This window comes from Aythya ferina (assembly GCF_964211825.1).
Source record: "Aythya ferina genome assembly, chromosome: 2".
Taxonomy (NCBI): domain Eukaryota; kingdom Metazoa; phylum Chordata; class Aves; order Anseriformes; family Anatidae; genus Aythya; species Aythya ferina.
Window position 1 is genome coordinate 58,745,475 of NC_140297.1, and position 27,874 is coordinate 58,773,348.

The following is a 27,874-nucleotide window of genomic DNA, read 5'->3' on the forward strand; positions in this document are numbered from 1 at the left end:
TCACTTCTTCAAAAAATGGTTGTGGTTTTCACTAGATGTGGTCTCGTAGCTCTCAAAATCACTACTTGCAGGCCTTGTTTACCACCTCTGAGTATGAATTTTAGGCAGTCACTGAGTGACAGCGTTGCCATATAGGTGCAATTCTAAGCAAACATGGCTAGAAGGGCTGGTGAAGGCCTGATGGTGCCACGGCCCATCCTTCCTGTTGATGCTGGTCTCCTGACCAGAAAACAGCATGGGGCCATCAAGAGAGCACACAGCTGTCGGTCAAGGCTGAGGGATCTCCAAGGGGTCTCAGGGGAGTCTGGGCTACAAAAATGCTGTATGTACCTTGTATTCAAGAGTTATTGGACAAAGTGCTTTAAAAACTTTGGGAAGGAGAGGAGAAATCCAGGTCTCCCTTCCCAACAGAGTGCTCTGTGCCAGCCGTGTTTAAGTTTTGGTTTCTTTTTCTTCTTTTTGGCTCACAATATGAACTTCATTGTCGAGCAGCCTGAATGGTTTCTGAAAGGCAGAGAAAGACCTGACACCTTCTGTTCCTTAAGATCTTTCTGATCTTTTTAGATCAGAAAAATTGGCCAAGTTGCTCAGTGACAGCATCTCGCCTAAGGGTGACATTAAACTGAGGCAGGTCATTTTGCCTTATGAAGAGCTCTCCAGAACCAGTTGGAGAGAATGATTTGAAGGCAGCTGTCTGAGATATTTAGGAAATACCCTGGTGCCTGAACTGTTATCACCATTTCCAAGTACTCTTCCTCAGATGTTCTGGCTAGTTGCTACCCTATTTGTCTGCTCCCTCGTGATCTCCTTTTTGTTTCAGTCTGAGGGGTGTGAAGTTTGGAAAGAATGTAAAGCAAGTTGCGAGGCTCCATAGGAAAATCTCAGTACCTCAGTCTCAGCCCTGTGCTGTTGGGTACTGGGCAAAAGAAAGATACTAAAGAAATAAGGATTCTTCCTCCTTTCATCAGCACATCTGTGCATGTGTTTCTCAATGCATCTGCTGCTGGTGTCATTGTTTTCCAGTAAGAGCCCCTAGCTAAGATAATGTCTGGACAAAAGTCAGAGATGCCTGGCTTAGCATCCTTCTGGAGGCTCCATATGGTGTTAGAGAAGATGTAAAGAAAAATGGCATCTCTGTGGGGTAAAATGTATCCTTTTGATGGAAGCCATGTGTATTTATGTACAAAGGAATAACAAATATACTTACTTAACTTTTAAGCTCTTGCACTGTACTGCTGCAAGGCATGTCACTGCAGGCCAGTGAGACTGTCTTCTATATTTGTTAAAGTGGAGCTGCTCTCGTCTTCTAGTTAAAAAGATGTTTTGCCATTGGAGGCATCATCTCTTTTTGTGTTGCTCTCTGTGGGGTAGAGAATGCAAAGCAGGGATAACTGACTAAAAATACTGTTGGCACAGCAGTCGTTCCCCATCTTTGGAGGGACAGAGGCGAGAATATTGCCAAACTCCAGTAAATATATATGAGGTACATTAAGTGCAAATTGTGTGCATATATCTTGGGGCTCCTATAGTATTTTCTCCTTCTCAGGGCCAAAGGTTCCTCTTCACCATCCAACTTCCTGAGTCCTTATCACCGGCACCGTAACAACCTCCTACTGAGCTAAAAATAAATTCATATCACAGCGGTACCTCCTGCCCCTCCTGAACTGTTTGGGAGTGATCTCCTGTGCTCTGGATAGGTTAAAAATGAATGTTAGGTGCAGGTGCTCATGTATCTGTATTCACAGAGCTGATAGGCAGGATATACGCTCAAGGCAGTCATGTCTTGTGGATGAATCCTAAATTTGTCTTTTTACTGTGTAGGATTTGGAGAATATTGGCGAGCTTGTGAACTGGGACTTGCAAAGCTAGGTATTGCTGTGCATGCTTAAACACCTAGAAAACAAATAATAATAATAATAATAATAATAATAATAATAATAATAATGACTGTGTTTCTAAGGGTGGTACATACTTGGAGCTCCAAATGAAATGAGACCACTTATTTTTTCTTTTAAACTGATTCAGCTAAGGAGTGAAAATGTCCTAGGTACTAACTGCTCATAAAGAAATAAAATACTTCATCCAAATTGTTTGCACGTTGTATTTGTTGATCTCAGGATTTGATAGCATCTTCAGGATGGTGCCGTCTACTGTTTAAAGTACACAAGATTAACTCACAGTGTATGTAGCAGGATAGAGGCAGGGATATAGTAAAGAGGCATCGTTTCAGCCTCATGTATGACATTGTAATTGTATGTTTTTTAATGAACAGACCAGAGTAGTTACACTTAGTAATGTTTGTTACTAAAAAGGAAAATGGGTGTTAAATCATTGTGTTCTTTGATGAATGGCTTGTACACTGAAGAATAAATTGAACAAACTGGCATAGAGCTCAGTGAACATGAAATCAGCTATTAGAAGAAAGCTGTGAACAAATTCTGAGCCTGATATGCATCTTTTGATTAATGTCCTATCAATCATCCATAGTGGCTACCTTAGCTAAGTCGTGCTGTAATCATTCATGGTTGCTTACAGGAACACTAGCAGGGACTATAGAGCTGCAATAACTGAATATTATTACTGATTTCTCCCTAACTCTTGCTGTGAACAATTACTGTTTTCACTCCGTTTCTGCCTCCCTTTATTAAAAAGAATACAATGCAAAATGAAAAGAGAGTTCCTCAAAGACCAGTAAAATTCTCCCAGGGTATTCTTAATGATATTCTGTCCTAAATGGGCAAACTATTGTAATGCACAGTTCTCACCAGGAATAATAGTAATGTAATCACATTGAAGCTGTCTCTATATGGATTGGAGTCAAACAGACAAAATGTATAGTCAGATTAATGAACACAGAATTTCTGTAGAAGTATTACTTAAAATGGTTGAAATGATTTCAGCTCTTTTTGTATCACAATATTTTCATTTAATACACTTAGCAGTAACAGCAATTAAGACTTGAGACTGTAAATTTGGATTAAATCCACGCTTTTGACATTAGAAGAAGCCTTGATTATTAAAAGGTATTATGCCTGCACCTCTTTCTTTTAAGACTTGATGTTTTAAATTTGTATGGCTCTTTTGAACTGATCTTTTTTAAAGAAAAAAAAATCAATTAATACCCTGTTTATTCCTTTTTCTTTTTGCTATGGTTATAAGTTATTGGAAAATGTTTACAGGAGAATCTCATATTTCTGTGGGTGAAGATTTAGCTCTGTACCATTTATTTTTTAAGTATGACACGAAGAATGCTTTGGCAGTACCCACAAAATAGTTCCTTAGATGGCAGTGTAATTTCCTCCAAAGTCACTGTAGTCTGTGAAATACAGTGAAGTAATGAAGTGATGACAGGTATTAACATGCATAATGGGCTTTAATAGACATTTAATGTTGTTTAACTGGAAGAAGAAGAAGTGCTTTCCCATTGGAATATTTCTACATTGAAACTCATTGATCACCAATTTCAGAGGGGAAAGGTTAATCCATCAGTTTCTGTAACCAAACAGCGCTGATGGAAATTCTTTAGGTGACATTCTGGATGAACTGAGCTTTCCATCTTTGCAAACAAAAGAGTGATATGACAAGTACGGTGTTCAGAACACATTTAACCAATTGATTTTCTCTCCTCTTGTAATAAGATCTAGAGACATATGAAAGAGCATAGCATGAGCCAAGATTAAAGGAACTGCTTCATACAGGCGAACATAGGGGAACTGCATTATCAATAAAAGTACTATAAAGCATGTAGGCACCCATTCTTTTTCTTTATCTAAAGTTTGTTATTGCAATAAATAGCTGTTATTGAACTGCTTGCCTTTTATTTCAGTTTTTCTGAATTTTATTTTACTCAGCTTTCTGTGGTTTTGTGGTAAATGTTAGGAAAAGATGTTATGTTTTGTTATGGTATCATTTTTGTGCTCACTAGTAAATCCAGACCAACTCTGAGTTTAAAAGCTGGATTTATCAGTCGTTGGGGCACAAGGAAAGACATGAGGGGAGGAAGGGATCTGACTTCAGTTAATGTAAAACATCAAATATTTTTAAGGTTTTAATCTGTACAGTTCCATACAGTAATGACCCTCATCATTTTCCTTCCTTTTCCCTCCTTTTTCTCCCAAATTCAGCCCTGCTCTGAGTTTCACGTACCCTCCTACACCAGTATCCCTCCAGCAAATGCATCAGCAAATTATAAGTCGTCAGCAAACCCTGGGTTCAGCCTTTGGACACAGCCCTCCTCTCATCCATCCTGCTCCAACTTTTCCTACCCAGAGACCTATCCCCGGCATCCCCAGTGTCCTGAACCCTGTCCAGGTCAGCTCTGGGCCTTCTGAGTCCACACAGGTGAGAGACAACAAAAGAAACCTTTGCACCCCAATAATTTAAAAATGAAAAAAATGAAACAAATCACATTGTCTTGTTGGCAATTAATCACCACTGTCACGGAGACCCTTCGATAACAGTTTTCTTGCAGCTATAGCATTTGCAGTCCCGTTATTATAAATCACAGGCATATACGCAGTGTTCCTGATTGGTAGCATGCCTTTTAGTCCTCATAAATATTTCAGTGTGCTGCAGCGGCTTCTCATTCCAACCTGTCTTTTCTGAGTCAGACAACTTAATACAGGTAGGGAGCAGAGAAGGGGAAAAAACACACTGAAACACTTAATGATTTAGAGCTTAGCATCTTCACCTCAAAATCATGTTGACTGGTATACCTCTGGACACAGAGACACATTCTGCCATCCAGAATGGGTGTGAGTACAGAGCAGCTCAAAGATTGTACGGAGGTTTGAAGTTTCTTGTTTTCTTTTTTTTTTTTTTTTTTTCTTCTCTGCTTTATGCAAAATTGGACTTGGTAGGTTGGGATTAGTCATTTCAGTGAGCAAAGCTGTGTTCTCAAAAGCTGGAGATGTGCAGCAGGGAATCAGGCCTGTAATGTGCATGGTTCTTGTTTTGTTTTTGTTTTTTTTTATTAACTCGTGGTTTGTTTCCAGATGACTTGGGATAGGTTATTTATCAGTCTGGGAGCTGTTTATCTCCTGGCTAGCTTTTACAAATGCAGAAGCAGAATATACTGCTGTGGGAAGCATATTGATTTTTTGTGGGGTCTGTGCAAGTTCAGATATCTCTAAAAGATCTCTGGATTTCTACAAGATCCATTTGCAGGTGTAGATAACAGTGTTCAGTCTAGCACAGCAAGAGGGAAAACAAGATTCCAGCCTGTTTATGTCAGCGTTAGTTTTGCTGTTGACTTTAGAGAATCCGGGGCTTCATCTAGGATTTTTCAGCAGAGACATTCATGCTTGTGTTCAATTTTCCTCCCTATCCATCATTGTAAGGGAAACACAATAAAAGAGCTGAGATGTTGCATACAGACATGAAGTGGGGAAACTTTTCCTCCAAGTGTAAAAAAAATCATCTTCTCATGTTTATTCTAACTAGTGCATAGTGATTTCGCTTTTCAAAGTTGCGTTTCTGAAGTCATCATTATGTGGAAAATCAAGTCCTTCCTACCCCTCCCTGGCCCGCCAAAAACAGCATTGGTTTGTAGCAAGGAATTACATCAAATGCTCTCCTTCCTGTTCCCTCCCTGCTCCATTACAAGGTTGAGTGATGCAGTTCTTCCACAAGTTAATGCTATGTAATTGAAACACAATGTAATTGCATATCCAATATAATTAACAGTGTAGCTTCTCCAAATAAAGTTGCTGAGCAGATGCTGCATATTTCTGTTGGGAGCTACATATTTATCACAGTCTAATTTTGTCTTTTTTGGGGAAAAAAAAAAAAACAACACAACGCACCAACTGCCTGCAGCAGAACAAACCCACAAGCGAGTCTGCAGTGAGCAGCACTGGAGATCCAATGCACAACAAGCGCTCCAAGATAAAGCCCGATGAGGACCTCCCCAGCCCGGGCGCAGGAAGCGTGCAGGTATGGCCTTCAGCTTGCAGTCATCAGCCTTTTTTTCTCACTGCTGGAGGGAAAACACACCTTTCCCCTGTTTTTAGCCCTCCTGCCCTCCTCAGAGCCTTCATCTTGTACACACACACAGCTCACGGTAGCAAGGGACTGAGTACAGGATTAAACCCAAGCAGCAAGGCCTTACTTTGCTACAGAATGAGGGCAGAGAGGAAGGAGGCTGAGGGAGAAACATCTCTGTTGGTTCACTGAGTGCTCAACCCTCTGTTCTCCACAGAAAAGGGAACCAAAGACATTTGGGTCTTTATTCAGGATGGGTTTTCCATTTGGCAAAAATATTTATGCCACATGGACTTTTAATGGATCTTAGCACCGAGCTGCTTTGAGGCCTCGTTGCTGGCCTGCAGTCTGGCTTGCTACACTTTCCTTACTGGTTGATCCCGCTGGTTTTAGTAAAGTGACTTGTAATTTACAGTGACGAAAGGCAGGTCAGTGAATCAGTGACTTGATCTTGTGAGAGAATCCATGAAAACATACAAAACAAGATCCATCTAAATCCCTCAGCAGGGTTGAAATGGAGAAATAGCATGAGTTCATAACCCGAACCGAACGTTTACGTCAATGTCCTACTCTCACCCTGAGCCAGCACAAGCTGGGAGAGGGATTCACTTTGAGGAACTGAAGGTGGAGAATCAAAACCCCAAATTAAATGCTGACTTTCCCTGCTTAGCCCTTTCATGCACATATTATGGACAAGAAAGGACTGACAAGAGGCCTGAAAATTACAAGTCTATTCTTGGAAAGACTTTTATGTGCAAATCTGTCACTGGACTAGCAATGCAAACACACTTTGGATAACTGGTGATGCGATTTATGTCCAACTGTAGTAGTAAAGACAAATTCCAGTTAATTCAACTATATTAAATAATGTCTTTTTTATTACTACTACTTGTGTATAATTAGGGCAAGTGTGCAAATATAGAGCTGCATAAATACAGGGTAAAGGAAGCGAGCCTTTACAATTTGATTTTAACTGACAAGTGAATGGGTTTTATTTTTTACAAATTCTCTGCAGTTAATATTTCTGGGGAAGAAAAATACATTTTACACATATAGCTGACACATGGTTTTGGTTTACCAGGCCTGTTTTGAGCTTTTATATTTCGTAGAGCAGAATAACAGGGTGAACTGAGGGTATAATAATCTGTTTCCCCCCTACTCTGTCTTTCTTTCAATGCAAAAGTAATTCACTTCTCCTCCTCCATTTCAGAATTTCCTCTCTCCTCTCCTCACGCCTGTTTTTTTCTTCTCTCCAGGAACAGCCAGAAGGAATGACCCTGGTAAAGGAGGAAGGGGACAAAGATGAAAGCAAACAGGAGCCTGAAGTGGTCTATGAGACAAACTGCCATTGGGAAGGCTGTTCCCGGGAGTTTGACACGCAGGAACAGCTAGTGCATGTAAGTTAATGGTATTCAGGAACCGGGTTTTAAAACTATGTGACCTTTTTCATGGGGGTCAGGTTCTCTGACCCTGTGCTGAGTCAAGTTTCTTAGCTAACAGCGCTGCAAACTGGAGAGGGGTTTATGAGTTTCTGAGAATAAAGAAAACTCTGAGCCACAGTGCTTGACCTGTTCAGTCAGCTAAAGCTTAGTGTAAAATTCAATAAAGTCTTCAATAGAGATTGTAATGGCTCTGATCCTGTAAGCCAGCAAACGCTATTTTGAGTTAGAGACTTTGATAGTTATTGAGTAATAGTAAGCTGGACATGAATTATTATTAACCTTTAGCCAAGTTTGATTTTTTTCCCCAAAAGGGACTGTAACAGTAGAAATGGGCGAGTGGAGTTCTTCCCCTTCCCTAAGGGTTTGCAGCTTTTTTGTATCAATTTACTGTTCTGTGAAAACTGAATTGGATTATTTGGCTAAATACATAGAGACAGAGTTAGTTCAGTCCTTTTAGCAAAAGCAAACTGTAGGGTTCACTATTTATGCAACCATATTAGCTGTATCTGTCTTGTTTGTCTTGTTTTTTCTTCCCCTCCATTTGCTGAAGGAAATTATTACTATTTTTTAATATTGTAAGCTAGAAAATGAACCACCAAAATTCAGAATGTAACCTACCAAGTACAATACACCTACGATTTCCAACCACTTAGCTAGTAGCACCTCTTAAATGTCAATGAGCTTATCTAAATACTCTGAAAAAAAAAGGAATTCATAGTACAATTTAGAGAGGACCTTCTTCAGCAAATGATCAGTGTGTCAGAATTATATTTATTGTAGAAAAATGTTTAATACTTTCCTGGAGATCGTGCAAAATCTGTTACATAATATGGCCAATAGTACTGAAATAACATGTTGAAAAATGTACTTTTCACCACAAATTGAAAAAAAAAAAAAAACCACCATATATTTCCAAACACTATGCAAAATGGTAGATTGATGCTGCAAAGCTGACTTCAGTAAATCAATGCCAGCTTTCACTTGCTGGAGTGTGACAGCCTGGTGGTGATGGAAATTATTCATCAAGTATTCAGTTTCTTATGTTTTTATTATTGGTAGTAGTAGTAGCAGTAGTGACAGTAACAATAGCAATAATAATAAATTAAAGAATATCATGAAATGAACTAATGGCAAATATGTGGCCTTTTGGGGGGAATTCTTTAGATACTTTTTATGCAAAAAGTATCCTAACATTTTGATAGGACAAAATGAAATGCGAGGAGCGGGCCTTTTAATGTTTTATTATCTTTTTGGGAAGAAATTCCATATGAAAAGCTGCTGCAAAGGGTTGGACACATTTGAAAGATCAAGTGTCGGTCTTGCAATTGATTCTATGCAAACAGACTGATTGACATCATCTGGTGCTCTGCACAGGCCTGATCTTCATATCTGCTCATAATTGTAAGGCTAAGGCTTTATGATGCCTGGAAAACTGTTCTTAATATTCAGAAATGATCCCAGCAATGATGATAAATAATTTACACCAAAATATATGAAATAAAAGAGAAATTCAGAATAAAGGTGCCCTTGGAAATGAAAAAAAAGGAAGAGGATTTTTTGAAGTTGCAGATACAACATTTAATTGAATTCCACTGTGCCTTTTACCTAATAGCTAAAGTTTTATAGCAGCAGGTAAATTAAAGTAGGATTGTTATTTAAAAAAAAAAAAAATAATAATGTGTTGTTTCTAGTGTGTTTTTCATAGCAAATCTGACAGTATTATAAAGGTCAACAGCAAGAATTCTCTAAAAAAATGTATTTCCTATGGTTTTGCATGATGGCAACATCTGAAATGGGTTTCTCCAGCTGTAAACACAGGCAGAGGAAAAAAACAACAAAACAAAACAAAAAAAAAAAAAACAAAAAAACAAACAAAAAAAAAAAACAGGTTTCTGTGATAAAAGGAGTTCTTTTTGGCAGATTTACGTATGTTATGGCATTTAAGATTATGAGGCACAACTCCTGACTTGAGACCCTGAAGACAATAGGATCATCATCCTCGTCACAACCATCACATTCAGGTAGCTCAAATCACACTGCCAGAGTCAGCGTGACTCAGTGATGGGGCCCGGCTTTGTGATTTCGTTTGCTGCTCTGGCAGCAGCCTGCTGTGTGGACTTGAGCGAGTTATTTCTGTCCAGAATTGCAAAAGGGCTCGAGACATCTAACTCTGTTTGAAAGGCTGGCCATGCTCTGTCTCCCTCACGTTTTGTCAGCCCTTGATTGTCGCAGCCCCTTGATGCACACCTGCAGCAGCGCTGGAAATGAAGTCTGGATCTCAGTAGGGCTTCATGGCAGAGCAGCCCAGCTTTGCTTAAGTGTGCGGCTCTGGAAGAAAGTGTTAAGTCCCCGAGCAGTGGTTCAGTCCCTGAAAATCTCCCCACTGCTGGGGCTCATGGCCTTGTACCCAAATACTTGTGGGTAAATCTGAGCAGATGCAAATAGCCATGGCTGCACGTTCCTCTTTGCGCTGAGCTTCTGACGTGGTGTACGCATGTGTACACCTGTGTTAGGCACAGAGAATGTGCCTCTGGTATGAGTACGTCCGTACTCAGTAATACTTACACTGCAGTAGCAGCTGGAAGCCTCGTCAAGCCCAGAGTCCTGTGGTACTCGATGCTGCTCAAATGCAAGGGAAGGAATGGCCTGGTTGTGGGCATTGGGTTGTCTTCACACTGTGACTCCAGGGACGTGTATGTCAGGCTCTTCAGTGCTGACTGGAGGTACCTGAGCTGGCTTGTGTACAGGTAGGCATGTAGCTAGGATCGTGCTATGCTTCCCAGCAGGTTCAGGGCTTTGCAGGATAATAGATACCAACCTTCACATCTTGCAGCAGGGCTCTTCTGCATTGCCTGTGCGAGTGCTTTCTGACTTGCTGGCAGACTTTGCAGAGCATCAGTTAGTTGCTCCGGCAGAGACTGAAGTGGGATTTGAAGTAAGATGCTGGACTGCCACCTGGGACATCAAAAACATGGGTAACTTTCCTGTTCTGTTAATTCTACTGAGGAGTTGTAATCACCAAGACAGGGGCACCTGGGATAGATGAAGTCAATAAAAGGTTTAAATTGCCCTGGCAAGACTCATTCAAATGACATCTGTGAGCATCCCTGTATTCCCTGACACTCAGTGGGGATGATCTGTGTGAGCAGAGAGCTACAGCCATGTGGTCAGAAGTTGGGTGGCTACCTGCATGTGATAGAGCACTACATCATATCGTGTACATACACCTTCTTGACTAAGGGTAGTCAAGTGAACTGTGTAGAGAAACTAAGTGAGCTATGTAGACATTTACAAAGGATTGCAAGAAAACCCTTTCCTGTCACCCACTCCAAAATTTGTATATTTTACGTGGAAGTATTCACAGCGTCCTTTCACCTGTACAGCTGTAGCTCTCTAAGCCAGTTCGCTGAGCTTTGGAAGTTTGGCTGGGAAAATGAAAAACTGTAAAATACAGAGTTTCAGAAAAAGACCTTAAAAGCATTCCTGTACATCCTGAAAAAGCTGAAATTTCAGGATCTGCATGGGCTGACAGTAAGTCTTACAATGAATGTAATTTTTCTCCCGTTTCTCAGAGGAATAAGGATACTCTTCATAGCCATGAATGTTTAGTAGGGAATCAGACCCCAAACCTCCCATGGTGCAGAACAGACTGTTGTTGCCCAAGCTTTGCTTTCAAAAGCATCAAAATTTTAGAGGAACTGCAGTGTTTAGGGAAAAGATGGAAGCCTGTTTCTAGCTGCTTATTTTGTTTCTTAAGGGATTGGGTACATTAGAATGAATTCCAGTCCCACTAGGTAGAGTGGAGCTCAGGGCATCTTTTCCGTGATACACAGTCCACACAGCTCACATTATTGATATCATTACTGCCGTTATGTACAGGGTGAATCCACAAGCACATACGCTTGTATTTTGAAAGAAGTAAATATGGGTTTGCTTGTGTATATTCCAGTCTTTCTGTCACATGAGGACAGCATTATTACCTTTCTGGAAATTGTAGAACCGATTTACTCTGAAATCAAGGATAGGTGAATCAGATTTTAGCCATGTCTGCATTGCAAAGTGATGTGTAATACAGCATATATGAAACAGTAAATGCAAACATACTTGTGTCTGAATATGTAGTACAGCTTTACAGCACAAATTGTGGTCTTGGGCACAATGGTCAGCACACACTGGCATTTTTCTGCTTTATTTTCTGTGGTGAATTCCAGCTGTTATTAGTGTAAAATGTGGGCGCTAGTCAAAGTGTGTTTAGGCCTCAAGAGACAATGTTTTCGGACTGAATTTATGAACAGAACCTGTGCTGCTATGAATAAATAACTAAAAAGCTACATAAAAGAATTGTTATTGACCCACCCAGAAGGCTTTGACACCGTAATGATTTTGGTGTGGGAGCTCTTATTTCCAAGCGATATGTGCCACTTAGAATTCAGCGTGGTTAAATTTTCATGATACATACACCAAACGGCAAGGTGTTAAACCATTCACATGCTCTGCCTTATTTATAGCACCCATCCATCCTTTTTTTTTTTCTTTTTCCTCTTACAGTTAATAGAAAGATTCATGATTCTTCATGGTTGTCTATCTAGTGTCTGACAGTACCGACTGCCCTGCTAAAGCAAGTCACTATCTATAATTGATATCCTTCTATGGAATAGGGTACCGGCTGCAATTGAAGGGTTTGGCTGAAAGCTCTTAAATCCTGACAAGTTCTGCCCTTGTTCTGGTTCAGTCGCTGAGCTGCACAGCTGGGATCCCAGGGTTATTTGAACTTGGTGCAAAAGGGGTGCGTGTGTTTCACATTAGCAAATCACAAAGTCGGAGAGCAGCATTAGAGCCGCTGCTGTGGTCGCCTGCCAGGTCGTCTTATTTACATTGCATTGCGCTCCTGTAAAGATTGTTCACGTTGCTGTTTGAGCATGTGTGTTATGGATTTCTTTCTTTCCTTTCTTCTTATTAAAAAAAAAAAATCTTATTTATTTTAAAGCGTCAGTTTGCTGCTGGGGTCTTTATCATTCAGCTGTTTAATTAATTTCTCTGCCCAGCGAGATATTATAATTGGGCTTAGCTGAGCTCAAGTTTGTTTTAAATATGTGATAAATGCACTTGAGCGCCCAGAAGCTAATAAGATATTGTATATTTTTATAAATCTGCTTTTTGTTGCAGTTTGTCTTCCTTTTTTTTTTTTTTTTTCCCCCAGAAATCAGTTTAGAATAAAATATTGCAAAAGGGTTAAACACTAAAGATAAAAGTTTGTTTAAGAAAATTATCCTTCAAGGAAATGACTGAAGTTATTGTTAAATATTAATACAATGGCAATCAGAAAAATGCAGTCCTGCCTATTTCTCATCCCCCTTGCTGTGTACCCTTGATGATAATTATTTTTTTATTCAAAAACATGCTTGAAGAACTGCAGAGCTATTTTTTGTTAGTGTTTTCTCCTTAATTGTGCAGTAATAAAATTCTCTTATTGTTGTTATATTTGATTAGATGAGATCAAAAAGCCCTAAACTGACAGCGATGGTTTACACTCAGGATTTCATTTGCTGAGTTCTTCCTGCCTTTCTTCCAAGCCCTGGTGACCGAAGCACTCCCCTGGCAATCACTGGGGCAGTCACTCTAATGCTCTGCCAGGCTCTCCTATTGCACCTCAGCCCCAAGGAAAGTTTCTTGTCTTTCTCAGGTACCCATAGTAATTGCAATGTGCTGAAGATACCCAGAAGAACCATTTTGAGAGGTTCCCTGAGTTGAGTTTCTGACGGTTTTTACCCTCTGCTTCTCCATAAAACCCAGGCTGTGTCCACAGGCTAGCTCAGCTCAGGTTTTCGTGGAATCATAGCATGGTTTGGGTTGTAAGGGACCTTAAAGACCATCTAACTCCACCACCTCTGCCACGGGCAGGGATGCCACTCACTAGATCAGGTTGCCCAGGACCTTGTCCAGCCTGGCCTTGAACACCTCCAGGGATGGGGCATCCACAGCTTCTCTGGGCAACCTGTACCAGTGCCTCACCACCCTCTGAGTGAAGAATTTCCTCCTAACATCTAATCTAAATCTCCTCTCTTTTAGTTTAAAACCATTTCCCCTGTCCTGTCATTATCTGACTGAACAAAATTTGCTCTCCATCTTTTATTTATGTTTTGCAGCATCTGCAATGATTTGGGGTGCCCTCATCACCTCGAAACACTGAAAAACGTGTTTGACTGGGAGATGGGGAGCACACTGCTCTCTGAGGGACCAGACCCTTAGGAGCAGGTCATTTTGGACACCTGTAAATAGGGACACCTAAACTCAATAGACTTCCAAAACCCTCCCTCTTACTGCCCTTGGCTTCTTCCTCAGCTCCTCTCTCACCGGAGAAGGGCAGGTAAGGACTGGAGGGAGTTTCGCCTCTCTACACTAAAAAGGATCCAACTGCACTAAGGGAATAAGCCACTCCTTGAGATGAGAGCAGCTCCCCTGAGTAATAGCTGCAGTGACAGAGCCGTAAATGAACGGGAGAGTCACGCTTTGCCTACCCCTGAGCTGACAATGATGTGGTGCCGTTCACATTTGTGTGGGCAGGCATCTATACCTTGAAGTAGGCAATTACAAACAGCTGCCCCAGAAGGCAGATTATCCTCGGTGCATTTCTTTTCTCTTGGCTCTGGAGGTATGCTTGCAACTCCCCATAGTACAGGTGAAGTTCACAATCCAAACGGGATGTAGTGGCAACATCCCAGTTGCCATGTGAATTTGAATATGTGCTGGGATTTTTTATTATTATTAATATTATAATTCACAGAGGCTGTTTTCAGTGCATTTCCATTATGGTTTTATTTGGTCCTAGTGCAGTAACACAGATGCTTCATCCCGTTCAGAGTCTCATTGTGTGTGACGATGGCAGCCACTGCCCTGAAAGGTTCAGAAATGTTTCCTTTAAATTGAAAAGAGTAAGAAATAGATAAGGACATGAAATCCATTATAGTAATCTTTTTTTTTTTTTTTTTTCCCTGACAAAAGAAGAATGTTTTACTTAAAACAGCAAAGGTTTTTTGGTGGTGGTTTTATTTTATTTCATCTTATTTTATTTATTTATTTTTTTTTTTCTCTGTGGAGACTGGACCCTGCCCTGTATTTGGAGAAGCAATGCTGTGTGCAAAAAAAAAAAAAAATTCTTTGAGTGATACAAGCCCAGGGCTTGGACTGAAGGCTGGGACAACTTTGGGAAGTCAGAGAGCTGCTTTAAAGGCAAGCAAATACCATGCAAAGTTTTTCTTCAGCTTGTGTATCCCCTCAGTGTGTTTGATCTTTGTAGCTGTGAGGGAGGAAGGTAGAGGAGAGAGAGGGAGAAGAGATTATACAGCAAAAGTAAATAATTGTGAGAAAGATCTGTACAGAAGTTTGTAGTGAATGTTTAATGTTTAGATTGCAAAATCTCCTCCTTGCTGTCCATTTAAAGGCCAAGTTGTAATTAAGATGCCACCTTACTGTGCTGGGTTATAGGCAGCTGAACCTGCAGCTTTAAAATGTGCCAGAACAGTGGCATTTGTGGCCCAGCGGTTCATTACATACCATCCCAAAGCTAATAAAGCTGATCTCTGCCCCTAAGTGCGTGTTCACTCTCTCTTGGTTTCCATGTGGGTATCTAACACAGCCTTGTTGTCCTGAAGGACGTCTTTAACCCCCTATCAGAGGTAACCATGTCAGTGCTGGGGGGTTTTAAGGTTAAATCACCACAGACCGACCTCGCTGCTGTTTTCTCTGTGCTCCGTGGCGCACCAGCAGCCTCCAGGGTCCAGCACAATCCCTGCTTGCCTTCCCAGCACATCCCCGCTCCGCACCACCGCCGTGATGCCCTCTGCCTTCCAGCAGTGTTAAAAGCCAGCGCGGCTGTCCTGTGAAGGGATCTCATTTACTCAGGGCTTGCCCTGAAGGCCAGCTGTGCTTTGGCTGGGGTCCTCTCGAGCACTCCAGCATCAGCAGTTCCCCTACCTAGAGTCTGGCTTTTGATGAATTACAGAGGAGAAGGAAAAAAAGAAAAAACAAAAAAGTGGGGATTTTTTTTTGATAGAGAAAGGTTTACAAAAAAATAAATCCACCCTAATCTGTGAAGTCTTAAGAGGGGATTTAGAGAGAGAAATGTAATCATTTTTTTATATTTTAATTCCTCTGTAATTAGCATTTCTTTCACAGCATTAGGAAAACTTGTTGTTAGTCTGCTGCTGCTATGGCTACTGTTCATGTGAATTGCCAAAGTCATTGTCTCTGAATTGGTGTCCCTGACAGAGATGGCCATATAGTTGAAGTAACACTTCCTCCTGGCTGCTGTGGGTAGGGACTGAGCAGTGCTCCTGTGCCTGGAGAGGTTACTGCAGCCTTTGGGACTGAACTCAGAACCAGCAGGCACTTTAATGCGAAGGCCGCGCATGACAGCGAGCAAGGCCTGGCGGCTCTGTGTGGTTTCAGTCACAAAACACTTTTCAGATGGTTTGTGGACATACCCATTTATTTAGTGTTTATTTGCCCTGACAGCTGAGCTAGTGAGCTCCTCCAGGTTAGTGATGTTCCATGGGTGGCTCCCAGTTTTTTGGGGCAGTGTAGGATAAGAAGCTGGCAGACGAGTCCCAGGGGAGACCGTGCTGCCTGAGTGATGAAGGCATAGACAGAAGCAAAGCTGCAAAGTGAGCTGGTTCTTCAGCTCTTGACTCTGGGTGGCATATCGTGTAGAAGAGAGGAAACAGAAATTGCAGCCTGCTGCTTTTGCTGCGTGGGAGCTGCAGGGAAGGTTGGACTTGTGCACTGACGGATACTATTCAGCCCTGTGCAAAGGTAAAGCATATTCCCCTGGACAGAGCTGCCATTTCTGTGCAGGTTTTTCCTCCTGTGCTACTGCTGACCAAGTGATTTGCTGTTATGTAGCTTGTCTTATGGTGGCAAACCAGTGGAACATCTACAGGAAGCTTCCTGGAGGCCTCTGATCTGCATGATGTGTTTCTGCACTGCTTTTGTCACCCACCTCAAGAAGAGTAGGATTTTATCTTCATATCTTTGTCACAAGTGCCATGTTCTCCCCTCTTAGCCACCCATATTGTACCCAAAATGTTTTGCCCATGGAAACCTGGTGCCTGGAAGAACTGAAATCCATGAGTGCAGGCCCAGCTATTGCACGTGGAAGCTATTGCAGGTGGACGTGCAGATAGAAGTGGCAGACAGGCATGTGCAAGTGAAGGCAGGGCTGGGCAATCTGCATACAGGCTCAAGTGTGGATTCTGCATTTGGTTTTGAGGGCTGGGCTGTGTGGATTGATTTTTGCAGCTGCTTTTGCTTGTGTAACCTCTTAATGGAAAAAAAAAAAAAAAAAAAAAAAAAAGAGCATACAAGTCTTTTATTGTGGTTAACCAAATCTAATGTTTTTCAGTGGTCAAACTTTCATGTGAGTGTGACTTTTCTTCAAGGTGCCTAATCTATAAAATGAATGGGTGGTGTTTTGGTCAGGAGTGGGTCCTCTGGTGGCTTGCACTGTAGGTATGAGGTCTGCCTATGCCATTCTTGCGTGTATCGCAGGGCTGAGATGCTGCAGTTCTCTGTGAGATAAAGTAGTCAAGCTGAAAATGAAACAAAGCTCTAACTGTATCCCTCCTTGTGTTTAGCAGAGATAAACTACAGTGGAGTCTCAGTGCTGCTCCGTTTGGCTTCTGGCAGCAGCTTTAATTGGTAAAATGCAGATTTTTTTTTTGATCAAGAGAGGATTATTCTTGTTATCAGTCTGGAGCATCTTATTTCAAGATGAAAAGACTTTGCTGAATTACAGATGCCAACATTTTTACAAAGCACTTTGGCGATTGACATCTCAAAGAGAAAGTATGATTTATTAGCCTATAATGGCTAACACTGAGCACTGGGCTAGGTCCCACTGATTTGTAAAATTGCTTAATATGAATTGCCTTTTTGTGTAATTCAAGCCCCTGGTTTTTCAAATAAACTTAGAATATAAATTGTATGAAATGTTACATACCTGGAAAGGGAAAAGAGGAATGGGGCTGTGTGGCTAAAAGAAAAGAAAGAGAGAGAAAAGAAAGAAAAGGAAGGAAGGAAGGAAAGAAAGAAGAGGAAAAAAGAGAGAAAGAAAGAAAAAGAAAGACCTACTTCTAAATCCATCTTGGTGGTGCTTTTTTACAGTAGTTTGGTTGATATGTTGGCAGGGTAAAGATTAATAACAAGCCTTGTCGCTATCAGTACCTGCTTGTCGATTCTCTGTAACAGGGCTGTCTGTTCAGCATGGAAATTATTGATTAAATAAAAATTGCTATTAGATTGTGATGTGATCCATAATCACAAACAATGGTGGACATTCCTCTTTCAGATCCCAAGCCATGCATCAAGTTTTTCCTCGCAGTAATTTATATTGTGCTGACACTCGCACCCATTAGGCTTTTATCCTTTCCTACATGTGTCAAGAAAGCACTAAAAGAAAGAACAGCAGCAGCACAGCGGCAGGTAGGAACTCTCTAAATTTTCAGAGAGAAGCACAGCGTAGCTAAGCCCATCCTTTGCTCCTAGTTAGCACCTTACCCCAGGAGTGGGCAATATCCCTTGAATTCAGGGACCTTTTTTGAGTGTTTTCAGTGAAAGCAAGTGCTAGCTCCACAAGTATTTGTACCTAAAATGCTCACCGCCTCTTTTTGCTTCTGTTAATCCCTTGGCACTGGTTTTGTTTATGATCTTTGTTTAAGGTGCACCCATGTCAGGATGATGTGGAAGGGGTGTACAGCCCAAGAGATCAAATACTTTTTGTTTGTTTTTTAATATTCTGGAGTGTGAAGGACAAACGAGTTTCTGATATTTATTTAGTTCTGATGCTTCCTAATTCGAGGAATTCGGGATCAGAGGGCTTCATTTAAGACTGCCTCACTTTAGGCCGAGTTAATTAAAAAGATAAAATCTCACTCTTCTTTTCCCAGCACATGTGAGCACAGTACCAACTTTCTGCCTCCTGTGAGAGACTTTGTCTCAAACTAGTGGAAACTTAGTCAAGATTTTTTTTCAGAGTTTGGCCATTTATAGGAATTATGCTCACACAGCTTCTCAACCACTTTTTCTCAAAAGACCTTAAAAATGTATGCAGCAAAACGGGCCAAACCCATCTTGCCTGGCTACAAGGGAGAGGCATTTCTGTAGCTCTGAACTGCAGATTGCTGCTAGTTCCTACCAGCACTAGGCAGAAATACTAAAAGAGTTTTGTAGCTCTGTACATGAGCTGAGAATATAGCAGTTTAAAATATGGGTACATGGTATTGTGTTGTTTTTTTTCTTACTGTAATTTTTTTTTTTAAAGTTAGCAGAGTTAAGGCTTTATCTCCTTAACTGTTATCAGTGCTGATTATTATACTATGTATATTTCTGTATTTCGTTAGTGTTGAGACATCTTTTGCACATCTTTCTTGTGGCTAAAGCATTTCTAATGCTGCTACAGACAACCAAGAAAATCCTACCTGCAGTATCTGACAGTTTGCCACATTACACTCAGCTTAAAGAGCATTTAACAATAACCTTAGCTTGCTTCATTATGCAAGGCACAGACAAAGTTTTCAGGCTTGGCCACTGTCACTTAAATCAAGAGACCACTTCATTCTGCAAAGCTGGAGCATGTGCCTTGCACACCTCGCCTCCGGTGCAGCCACTTTCTCTGTGTGGATCAGAGCCAAGGGATTACCAGCCAGGAAATTAATTGCCAAGGGGATTCCGACACTTACGGTTAGTAAAAAAAAAAAAAAAAGAAAAAAGCCTGAACAAAGAAGTGTGGTTTATATCACACTCTGAAGGCGCCAGGCACTAGCTCAGATAGGTTTTGAATGAGGGAGAGTTGCAAAGTTGCAGGCTTCTCGCCGAGGCTGCCCTTCAGTTTTCTCCTGCAGACTTGGGGGCTTGACTGCCAGCGCAGGTCTTCCCCTTCAAATGGCGCCAGCTTGGTACACGGAAGATGAGATGGATCTTTGAGATAAACCAGACTGTTTAGGATTGATTTTTAGTTACCAGAAGCACCTGTAAGTTCACTGTGAGTAAATTAAAGTTGGTGTGCGGAATGCAGGACAGACAGAAAATTGGCTTCGGCTCTTTCCTAAGTGTGTTAGGTGATACCACCTTGTTCTACTATAAGCTCCTACTCAGTTTTCATTCCAGTTGCTCCAACATAGGGCTGTAGTCTGGCTACAACACAGTGCCTGTGGTACGTACAAGAGAATAGAAAATGTTATCCCATGTCACAAGAGAGATAAAAGAATATCAAGGAAAACCAACTTCTAACATATGATAGAGACCTGTGCTAACCCTGACTCTGCTGTGATGTGGCTGGGATGCCCAAGCCTAACAAGGGTGTGAAAGATAAATTCTAAATGGACGTTCGATGGACAAAAGCCAAGGGGGGTCTCAGAGGAGCAATAAACTGTTGTGCATGCTGAAGCTTTTTAGAAATGTTTCGTAGAGATACTAGAAAGGAAGAGCCCCAACTATCTCCTCCAATTGTCATGATGTCATGGCTGCAACACAGTGCTGCTTGTTACCCACTGATGCATTAATTCTGCCAGCATTTCCTCTGTGATGAACAGTAAAACATGCATTACCTAGTGAAGATTTTGATAACGCTTATCACTGCCAGAATTTTTCTTTCTAGATTCTGTGAAAAGTGTTGGGTGTTTTTAAGTCACTGTATTCCCAGCTTTCTCAAAGTTTTTTTTTTATGCATTTAATCGTGAAAAGTGGATCAAGCATTATCTCCTAATCTAACCCGCAGCTTTCTTAGATTATATATAAGGAGACATCTCTATGCATTTCTTGAAATAAATCCCTCTATTCAAGACTGCTTCTCTGCAAACAAAGTATTGGTATTTTTATTGTATAGGCAATTTGAATGTATTCATGCAGTAAGCACAGAGCTCTCAAAAATAATAAAATTAAAAAGACTTACTGATTTACACAGGTAAGTCCCGCTGAGAAGTATATTTTCTTTCATTTCAAGTGTATCAGCATTAGTTATGCTGTAATCAAAGTATTAAGAGCAGAAGAAAGTGTGTGGTTTTACAAAATCTGGTCCAATATTTTTTCTAAACGAATTTCGTACTGTTCAGCAAGTCCTGTCTACTTAGTCTGCTTAGTGTTACTAGCTGTATGTTTAATACACCCTGAGGAGTAGAGTCCATTTAACCGTCTGACATTTACCTTGCTATTGCACCCCATTAGGAGCACAGTCTTTTCCATTAAAAAACAAAAAACAAAACAAAACAAAACAAAACAAAAAAAAACACAAACAAACAAAAAGTTTTGTTGTTTTTTGTTTTTGTAAGGGATCAAGTATTTTGCAAATCCTTCTGTGTAGATGGATGACCCACTGTACCAGACTGGGAGTTTGGAAGTCTTCAAAATTTCATTAAAATGATAATTTTTGACTTTTCCTTATTCTGTCTTGCTGTACCCTTTCATAGATTTATAAGTTGGCTCATGAGATTAAGTGGTTTGTCTCTGCTAATACAGAATGATATAAAACTGCTATATTGCATGCTAACATTTTAACTCAAAGAGCCTGTTGGTACTAACCTGTTTGCAGCCCATTTCCAAAACTGGGCACTGAAAGGCAGTATAAATTTTAACAGATTTTTGTTATTAAAGCCATACAATTTCTGTAAAATAGCTCTGGCTTTATATATTCATTTTGTGTACTACAGTTCTTGGGATATTTTGCTGGGTTCTTTTTTACTTGCATTTCTTTCTGCTCTAGGCATCTTTACTATTGAGCATTTATTTCTTGGCTCCACCATTCTGGTCTGGAATGTAAAGGTTAGAAATCTCTTCCCATTTTATTTTCTCGTTAACATGCCCTATTTTAAAGGAAAATGTTATTACTTTGAGCATAGTTTGAACCCACTGCTCAATAGCTAAGTATAAGAGCTGCTAAAGCCCCACTCCTGCAGAGAGCTCAGTGTGGTTGGACCCATTCGAGTTTAACAGGCTCTGAGCCCCCATAAGAGCCCATGTGAGCGGAGCAGCTCACAGAATCGAGATCTCATCTCAGCTAGGAGCAATGACTGGAATTTATCAAAGCCAAACAATACAGGGGGAGAATAGTTAATTTCAGGTTTAATATATACAGCAGGTCTGATTTCCATTGAAGTCAGATGAGTTACGGTGGCAGGAAGGAGGCCTATAGACTTTTGTCTTCTGCAGCAATGTGAGAAAACATCTGAAGTATGTAGTACTTCTACCTTGTGTGGTGATGTGCCTCTTGCAAAACTGAGCTGGCATTTTCCTTCTTCATGCCATTTGCAAATACAATGAAATATCGTAGTGTAATGCTTCTTTATGGTGACTTCCTTCTGCAGTGTGCTGGCAGCAGGGCTTTCTATGCCAGTAAGAAAAGCCCAGATTTAGGCTTTTAAGTGTGTTACACTAACACCTGTACTAGTGCAAGGAACTGAGGTGTTTATGTAGACATATATATGTATATATTTAAGGTAAGTCCTGTTTTTCTTGCGTGTTTTTGTTAAAGAGTGCACACAGCTGTGTGTGAGTTCAGGACTGTAACGAAGGAAGTCAGCCATTGCTCACATTGGATACTGCCTGTGAGGAAGTTCCAATGTGAGGGTTTTAAACTTGGTTTTCGTGGAAATTCTCTAGCAGTTGCATGCAAAATCAATTTTTATCCCTAAATGCAAAGATCATGAAGCAGAAAATTTTGAACTTGAGCCTCAGGTAGTTTTCTGTCCTCCCATTTTCAGTCACTTGCAGAAGGTAACAGGCAGCGTATTTTCTATGCAGCATTCACAGATAATGTGAGACCTGCTGAAGGGTAGGTTTTCAGTTTTTACCTTCTTCGCCATCCAACTGTAGGAAAAACTCTGCCCTTGTTCGTACACTACTGTTTTGACTAGATTGAGAGAGGAATGTGTAACTGATGTCTGGGGGAGCGTGGAGCTCCTCTCTTGTAAGGCTGCAGCAGGAGGAGGCTTTGTGCCTCCCTGCAGTCATGCCACAGAGCTGTTTCCTGAAGGCAGGAATTGTTCTTGCATCTCACCCTGTAGCATTTGGGTCTGTAGCCAGCTCACAGTAGGCCTGTGGGGAGAGCTCGTGTGCATGTGTGACAGAGAGAAAAAAGGCAGGGAAAGAATGAAGGAAAGCAGGCAGAACAGGCTGAAGATCATCAGTGCAGGGCTAGGTATAGGACTTGGGAGCAGACCACATTCTGTCACTGCTGCATTGTAAAGGCCAACAGCAGTCACATCACTTGGTCAGCAGTGGGTTTTAAATCTTTTAGCAAGTGGCCTTTCTTTAGACTCTTCTTCCAGCCCTATCCTTATGAGCCCAGCTTGAATGCTCCCTCATTACTGCAGAGTTTCTCCCTCTTCCCTCTTCTTTTCTCTTTGCTAGTCTGTCTTGAGTCTCTTGGTTTATGCTGCAGGCACCAAATTAACCTAATTTGTATCATATGAACTTTACACCAAAGACGGGTAACTCTTAAATGTGGATGCAATTTGGGGACCTAAATGGTAAGAGCATAAGAAATACAAAGTAAAACTGAGCCAAACAGGGGTATGTTAAATCATTGTTCTTAAAGTGATTTCTGCAATATCTAAACTCTCGTTGAAGGTGAAGTTTATAATGGGGTTCTACCTTTAAGACTACCTTATCCAAAAGGGATGACCCTGCAGCAAAAGGCTTTCTTTTGCCCAGGTCTTGTAGCTTAGCCATTACACGTTCAGCACAGCTCTGTACCTGTGCAGGCAAACGTGCACAAGGAGAACCACGAAAGATGCTGGAGCTAGTGGAAGATGGAGGAGAGTTGTTCGCACAGTGGGGTGGAGCACGTAATACAGAAAATTGATCACCAGGGAGCACTGTGGTGGAAGCAACCAAGAGGGCAGCCAGAGTAGAAAAGTAATGCACGCAGTGGTTGGGTTAGGGCAGAGTGGTTGGGAGAAATGCCATGGGCAGACAGCTTGCAGCTGGCCCCTTTTACCCTTTCAGGAGCAGTGGGGATGTCTCTTCTTCCCTATGCCCCAAGTCATCCTCACAGTCATCCTGTAACATCTTTCTTCCCTTCAACAGCAGTTCTCAGGAGAGGAGGGCATACCCTTGGAGGGCAGAGACATAACCATAGCATCCCTGTTGGAGGACAGCTGACTTGAGCACGTGCTTCATGGTTTCTGCTTTCCGTGCATTCACTTCTCTGCCACAGCTCTCTCACACAGATGCAACTAGCCCTGTCCTTCCACATGTCACAGAGAGAGAGGGGGGGACTTTTTTTTTTGGTTCATTAACATCACAAAATATGGAAGCTGTGATACCCTGTTTAAAGTAGGGCAAATGCAAGACAGAGCATCAGTGCTGGAGGAACTTGCAAGGCCCAGTTATCACAGCAGCATGTTCTGAAAAATTATTTCCATATACTTGGAAAAAAGAATAAAGAAAGCATGAATTCCTCTAACATGCCAGTTTCACCTATTAACCTCCCAGCTACTAATACAAGAATGCAACTTTCAAGAAAGCGATGGCACTTGATTTTTAGACAGAGTTATGGAAGGCAACATCAGAGAAGAAACAAAGCTGAGAGTCATCAAAGCATCTTTCCTACTGCTGTAAAAGTGGAATGATTAATATCCACGACATTTATGTTAATGTTCTGGCAGAATCTCATTTATTAAATTTTCAGTTTTAGGAAATAAAGATACAGTTTTTGCCCATTGCTTTACAGCTGCATGCTTTTACACAGGAAATCAAGAGAGAGCTGTAAAACATTGCCCTTGATGGAGCTGCATGTTACTGCTAACAGACTTAACTGTGCCGTATATGTGAATATATGTGTATTAAATGAAACAAGAACAAGATGTGATGTTATTGGGAAAGAATCCTCACAATATCCCGTAAGTTCCATTCCCTCCACAAAATATCTCAAAGCCTACCAAAAAGCTGTCCAAAACCTGGAAACATAGACACAGCCTAAGAGAGCTGGTTCTCAGCCTGACGAGCAAGCTCTGTTTTCTCTGCTGGTATTATAGCATATCCATACTGTATAACTACTACATCAGAGATTAAAAGAAGGTCATGCTGTATTACGAACCGCTGCCTTTATTTTTAGGATTAGATAACTTTTCTCTTCTTTTCCTCCCCACTGATTCTCTTTATGTCCTAAGGGCAGATTCTTTCTCTTGGGTCAGGAATGTAATAAGGCAGGTTTTCCTCTCTCCAGGATATTGTGTCTGTCTCACTGTGTTTAAATTGCCACAGAAAGCTCTTCTGAGCAAAATACAGTATTTTCTTTGTACAGGAGCCAACGATTGACGTATCCTTGGGGAGTTCTCTGTCTTTAGCATTTAAACATACAAGTTGGATATGTTTAACCTATTGATAGGCAACAGAGACAACTACAGAATTTATTGCAGGAGAACAAAAGGAGAAGCAGAATGAAAACATTTTTTTATTTATTTTTTAACTAGTGGATTGAGAACTTTTGTTGCTGTTGTTAGTGTAGAGAAATGAAGAAAAATAATCAGACCTATATTTTCAGCTGAAACAGGGAGGCGAGAAGAAAACAGTCCTGCTGGGTTTTGTCCTTTGAATTAGCATATTCCTATCTGTTAGTAATACAGCATCACATTTAGAGAACAAGAGTTCTCCAGGCCCATGTGTAAGATCCTGCAGCATCTGGAGTCAAAAAATGACTCCTACAAAAGGAGTAGTAAACTTGTAGTAAACCGCACAAAATGCAATTTTTTTAATTAATTTTTAGTAGTTTGACTTATTAATTTTTAGTAATTTGACTGCTCTCATTCCTTCTGCATTCCTGGCTTCCAAAGTTAAATAGCCCATGAGACGAGAACAGCCACTTTCTGTGTCTTGCCCTGACCCCAGATCTTTAATACATTTTAAAATATGGCTGTAAACCTCGTCCTCCCAGTGGCAGCTGTGCTAGCCAAAGACAGCTGTTGGCCCCAACTGTTTGTTGCATCTCCAGTAGAGGCATGGTTCCCCTGTCTGTCCTTCATGTGGGAATGCTCCTTCAGACATCGCAGTCAGAATGAGCCATATTAGCACAAGCCATTCGGACCAAGGTGAATAAGGAATTTAAGAGCTGTTGAGGCACTGAAGTTGGATGTGCAGCAACTTCTTCCTAGGGAAAGGTGATGAGCTGCTATGGGGCAGAAGACGTTGTGCTTCCCCACTGTAAGCATTCAGCACCAGCATCTTTTCCTGGGGCAGAACATGTAAGTTGGAAAGACAACATATTTTCCTACTACATAGCATTACACTCCACACCTGTGTGGAAACGTGGCGCTGGGTGAAAAAAGAGAGAGAAAAGTTTGCTTGGTTGAGGTGGAGAGGTTCCTGATGGGCTGTCCAAATAATTTTGTAGTGTAGGCAGCCACCTTGGAATACAGGTGTGCAAGATGGGAACCATCTCTCAATCTCCTTTCCCCACTTACCTTTTTTTCTTACTGTTTCCGTCTTTTCTTCCACCTATCGGTTTCTGTGCTGCCCTTTTCTAGCGCCTGGCATCCCCTTCCATCTACTTCTGCAGGCTGTCTTAAGTTATAAATCATCATTATTTTTCAGTTGATTCAGGCTTCTAATTTTGATCCCTCTCTTTCTTCACTGACTGCTGTTGCTAATTCTCAAGGGACAGAGACAGGAATCCAGAGCAGCACAGGAATAAATGAGCTTCAAGTGTGAATTCAGCTGCAATGCTGGCTGACGCCTAATTTTTCCTTGCAATTATGTATTAGGTCACATACAAAGAGTTCATATATTAAGTTTGTTAAACTGTGTAAGTTATATTCCCTATTTTCCACATCCTTTGCAACTCTCTGAAATAACGCCTTTTTGACTGAAACTTCTTTTATTTGGTGAGTTGATTATTTTTCTTAATGGAATGAATAAAACCTTTCTAGTCATGCTGGAGTTATAAACACTCGTGCCACATATTTAGTTGTACTATTAAATAAGTCGCACTCCTCTCTCATATGTAATCCCAAAATATCTGACTGCTGACCTGTGGTCTGCCACTAGTCCACATCGAGGTTTACATTCATGACCAAATCTTGGGGGAGAGCAGGGGGCTTCATTTGTTTGTAGTGGAAAACTTTGAAAATTAATTATTGAGGTTGAATGACAAGATCAAACACTGCAGAGTGAGGAGTTCAGTGTGTGTGCAGACACAGTGTTTAGTCCATTCATTATACACAGAGGAAATTGCTGGGCAGTGCTTTAAAGATCCAGCTGATTTTAACTGTGGGTGTTGCGTTTCAGCAAAGGTGTCAAGATTGTCAAGGCACTGAGCCGCTTTGGGCCAGATCGGGGGACTGTATAAATTGTCATGTTGCTAATTAGCATTAGTAAATATCTGTCACTAGAGTATTTCTTAAATCTTCTATAAAGTATGCAAGACAGCTGCAAGGACTCTAGTGGAATATGCGTCCAAAGGAAAGGAAGCAGGAGTGGAGATAGTTATCTGAGCTTCTCCACAGGCATGTGCCTATGCAGAAACGCTGAGTTCTTCATGTATAACTATGGCTTTGACTTGGCTTTAGGAACTGAAAGCGGCTTAGGCATTTATGCCACCGTAAGGCTTTAAAGCAGCTTAAGTGCTTCTTCTGTCTTAGGAACTAAAAATGACTTAAATACTTATGCCACCCTAAGGACACAAGGTCAAAAGCATACTCTTGTGGTTGTTTAACCTGGTTGTGTCTGCAAATGGTCTTTAGTAGGGGAAGGACAGAAGGGATCCATACCTATTTTCCAGCAGATAAGAGGAAATTAAAATGCATGCATTGTTCTAACAGAGTGTCACAGAGGTTAGCAAGAGACTCGATTGCAGTGATTGGAATGTGTCTGAACAGTCTGCTGGGGATTTCACTCTACAGAGATGCATTTTTTTTGCCTCCTCACAATGGGATTTCTATTGTTGCAGGGTATTTCCTGCCTCACCAGGACCTCCTTTATACCCTGACTTCTTTACAAAGCTTTTGTCTGTCCATCTTGTCATGGATCATGGAGTTAATCTTTATCGAGATGTTAATGAGATGGTAGGGAGGCCTGGCTGATGTCATCTCTTAGTTGCCTGACTACCTAAAATGGTATCGAGGAGCAGTGATGAGCCGTGGATTGCATCCCTGGGGAGCAGGCAAGCATGGGTACTTGCTTAAGTGCTGCCCTGTCACTTTGCTGAATGATGATGCTCTTTTTACAACTGCTCATCCATCTCAGGAAGCTGTGTGGGTCAAGGACCTCAACAGTATGCATACCGCTCAGGAAGGAGCGGCTACGTTCAGTGGGAATCAGAAATCTAAATACTTCAGTGCGTGTAGTTTAGGTTTTACTTTTCCTGAGCCTTAAGTCTCCATCTCTAGTGTGGCTGCAGTAGCAGATACTATTTCCCAAGGTTTGTTGTTAGGAGAGAGAAATTAACAAGTATGAGGCCTTCA

General features: G+C 41.2%; 1 protein-coding gene across 6 annotated transcripts in view; it reads left to right on the forward strand.

The window, feature by feature from the left end:
• GLI3 (GLI family zinc finger 3) overlaps nt 1–27,874 on the forward strand; it is a 217,423-nt gene that overhangs the window by 167,497 nt on the left and 22,052 nt on the right. For 5 of the 6 annotated variants that reach the window (XM_084509755.1, XM_084509756.1, XM_084509757.1 and 2 more), the window contains 3 exons: nt 4,125–4,341; nt 5,818–5,934; nt 7,239–7,379. In XM_084509755.1, the coding sequence (XP_084365881.1) occupies nt 4,125–4,341; nt 5,818–5,934; nt 7,239–7,379 (475 nt within the window). The remainder of the gene's footprint in view (nt 1–4,124; nt 4,342–5,817; nt 5,935–7,238; nt 7,380–27,874) is intronic. The other variant, XM_084509758.1, reaches the window with a different exon arrangement.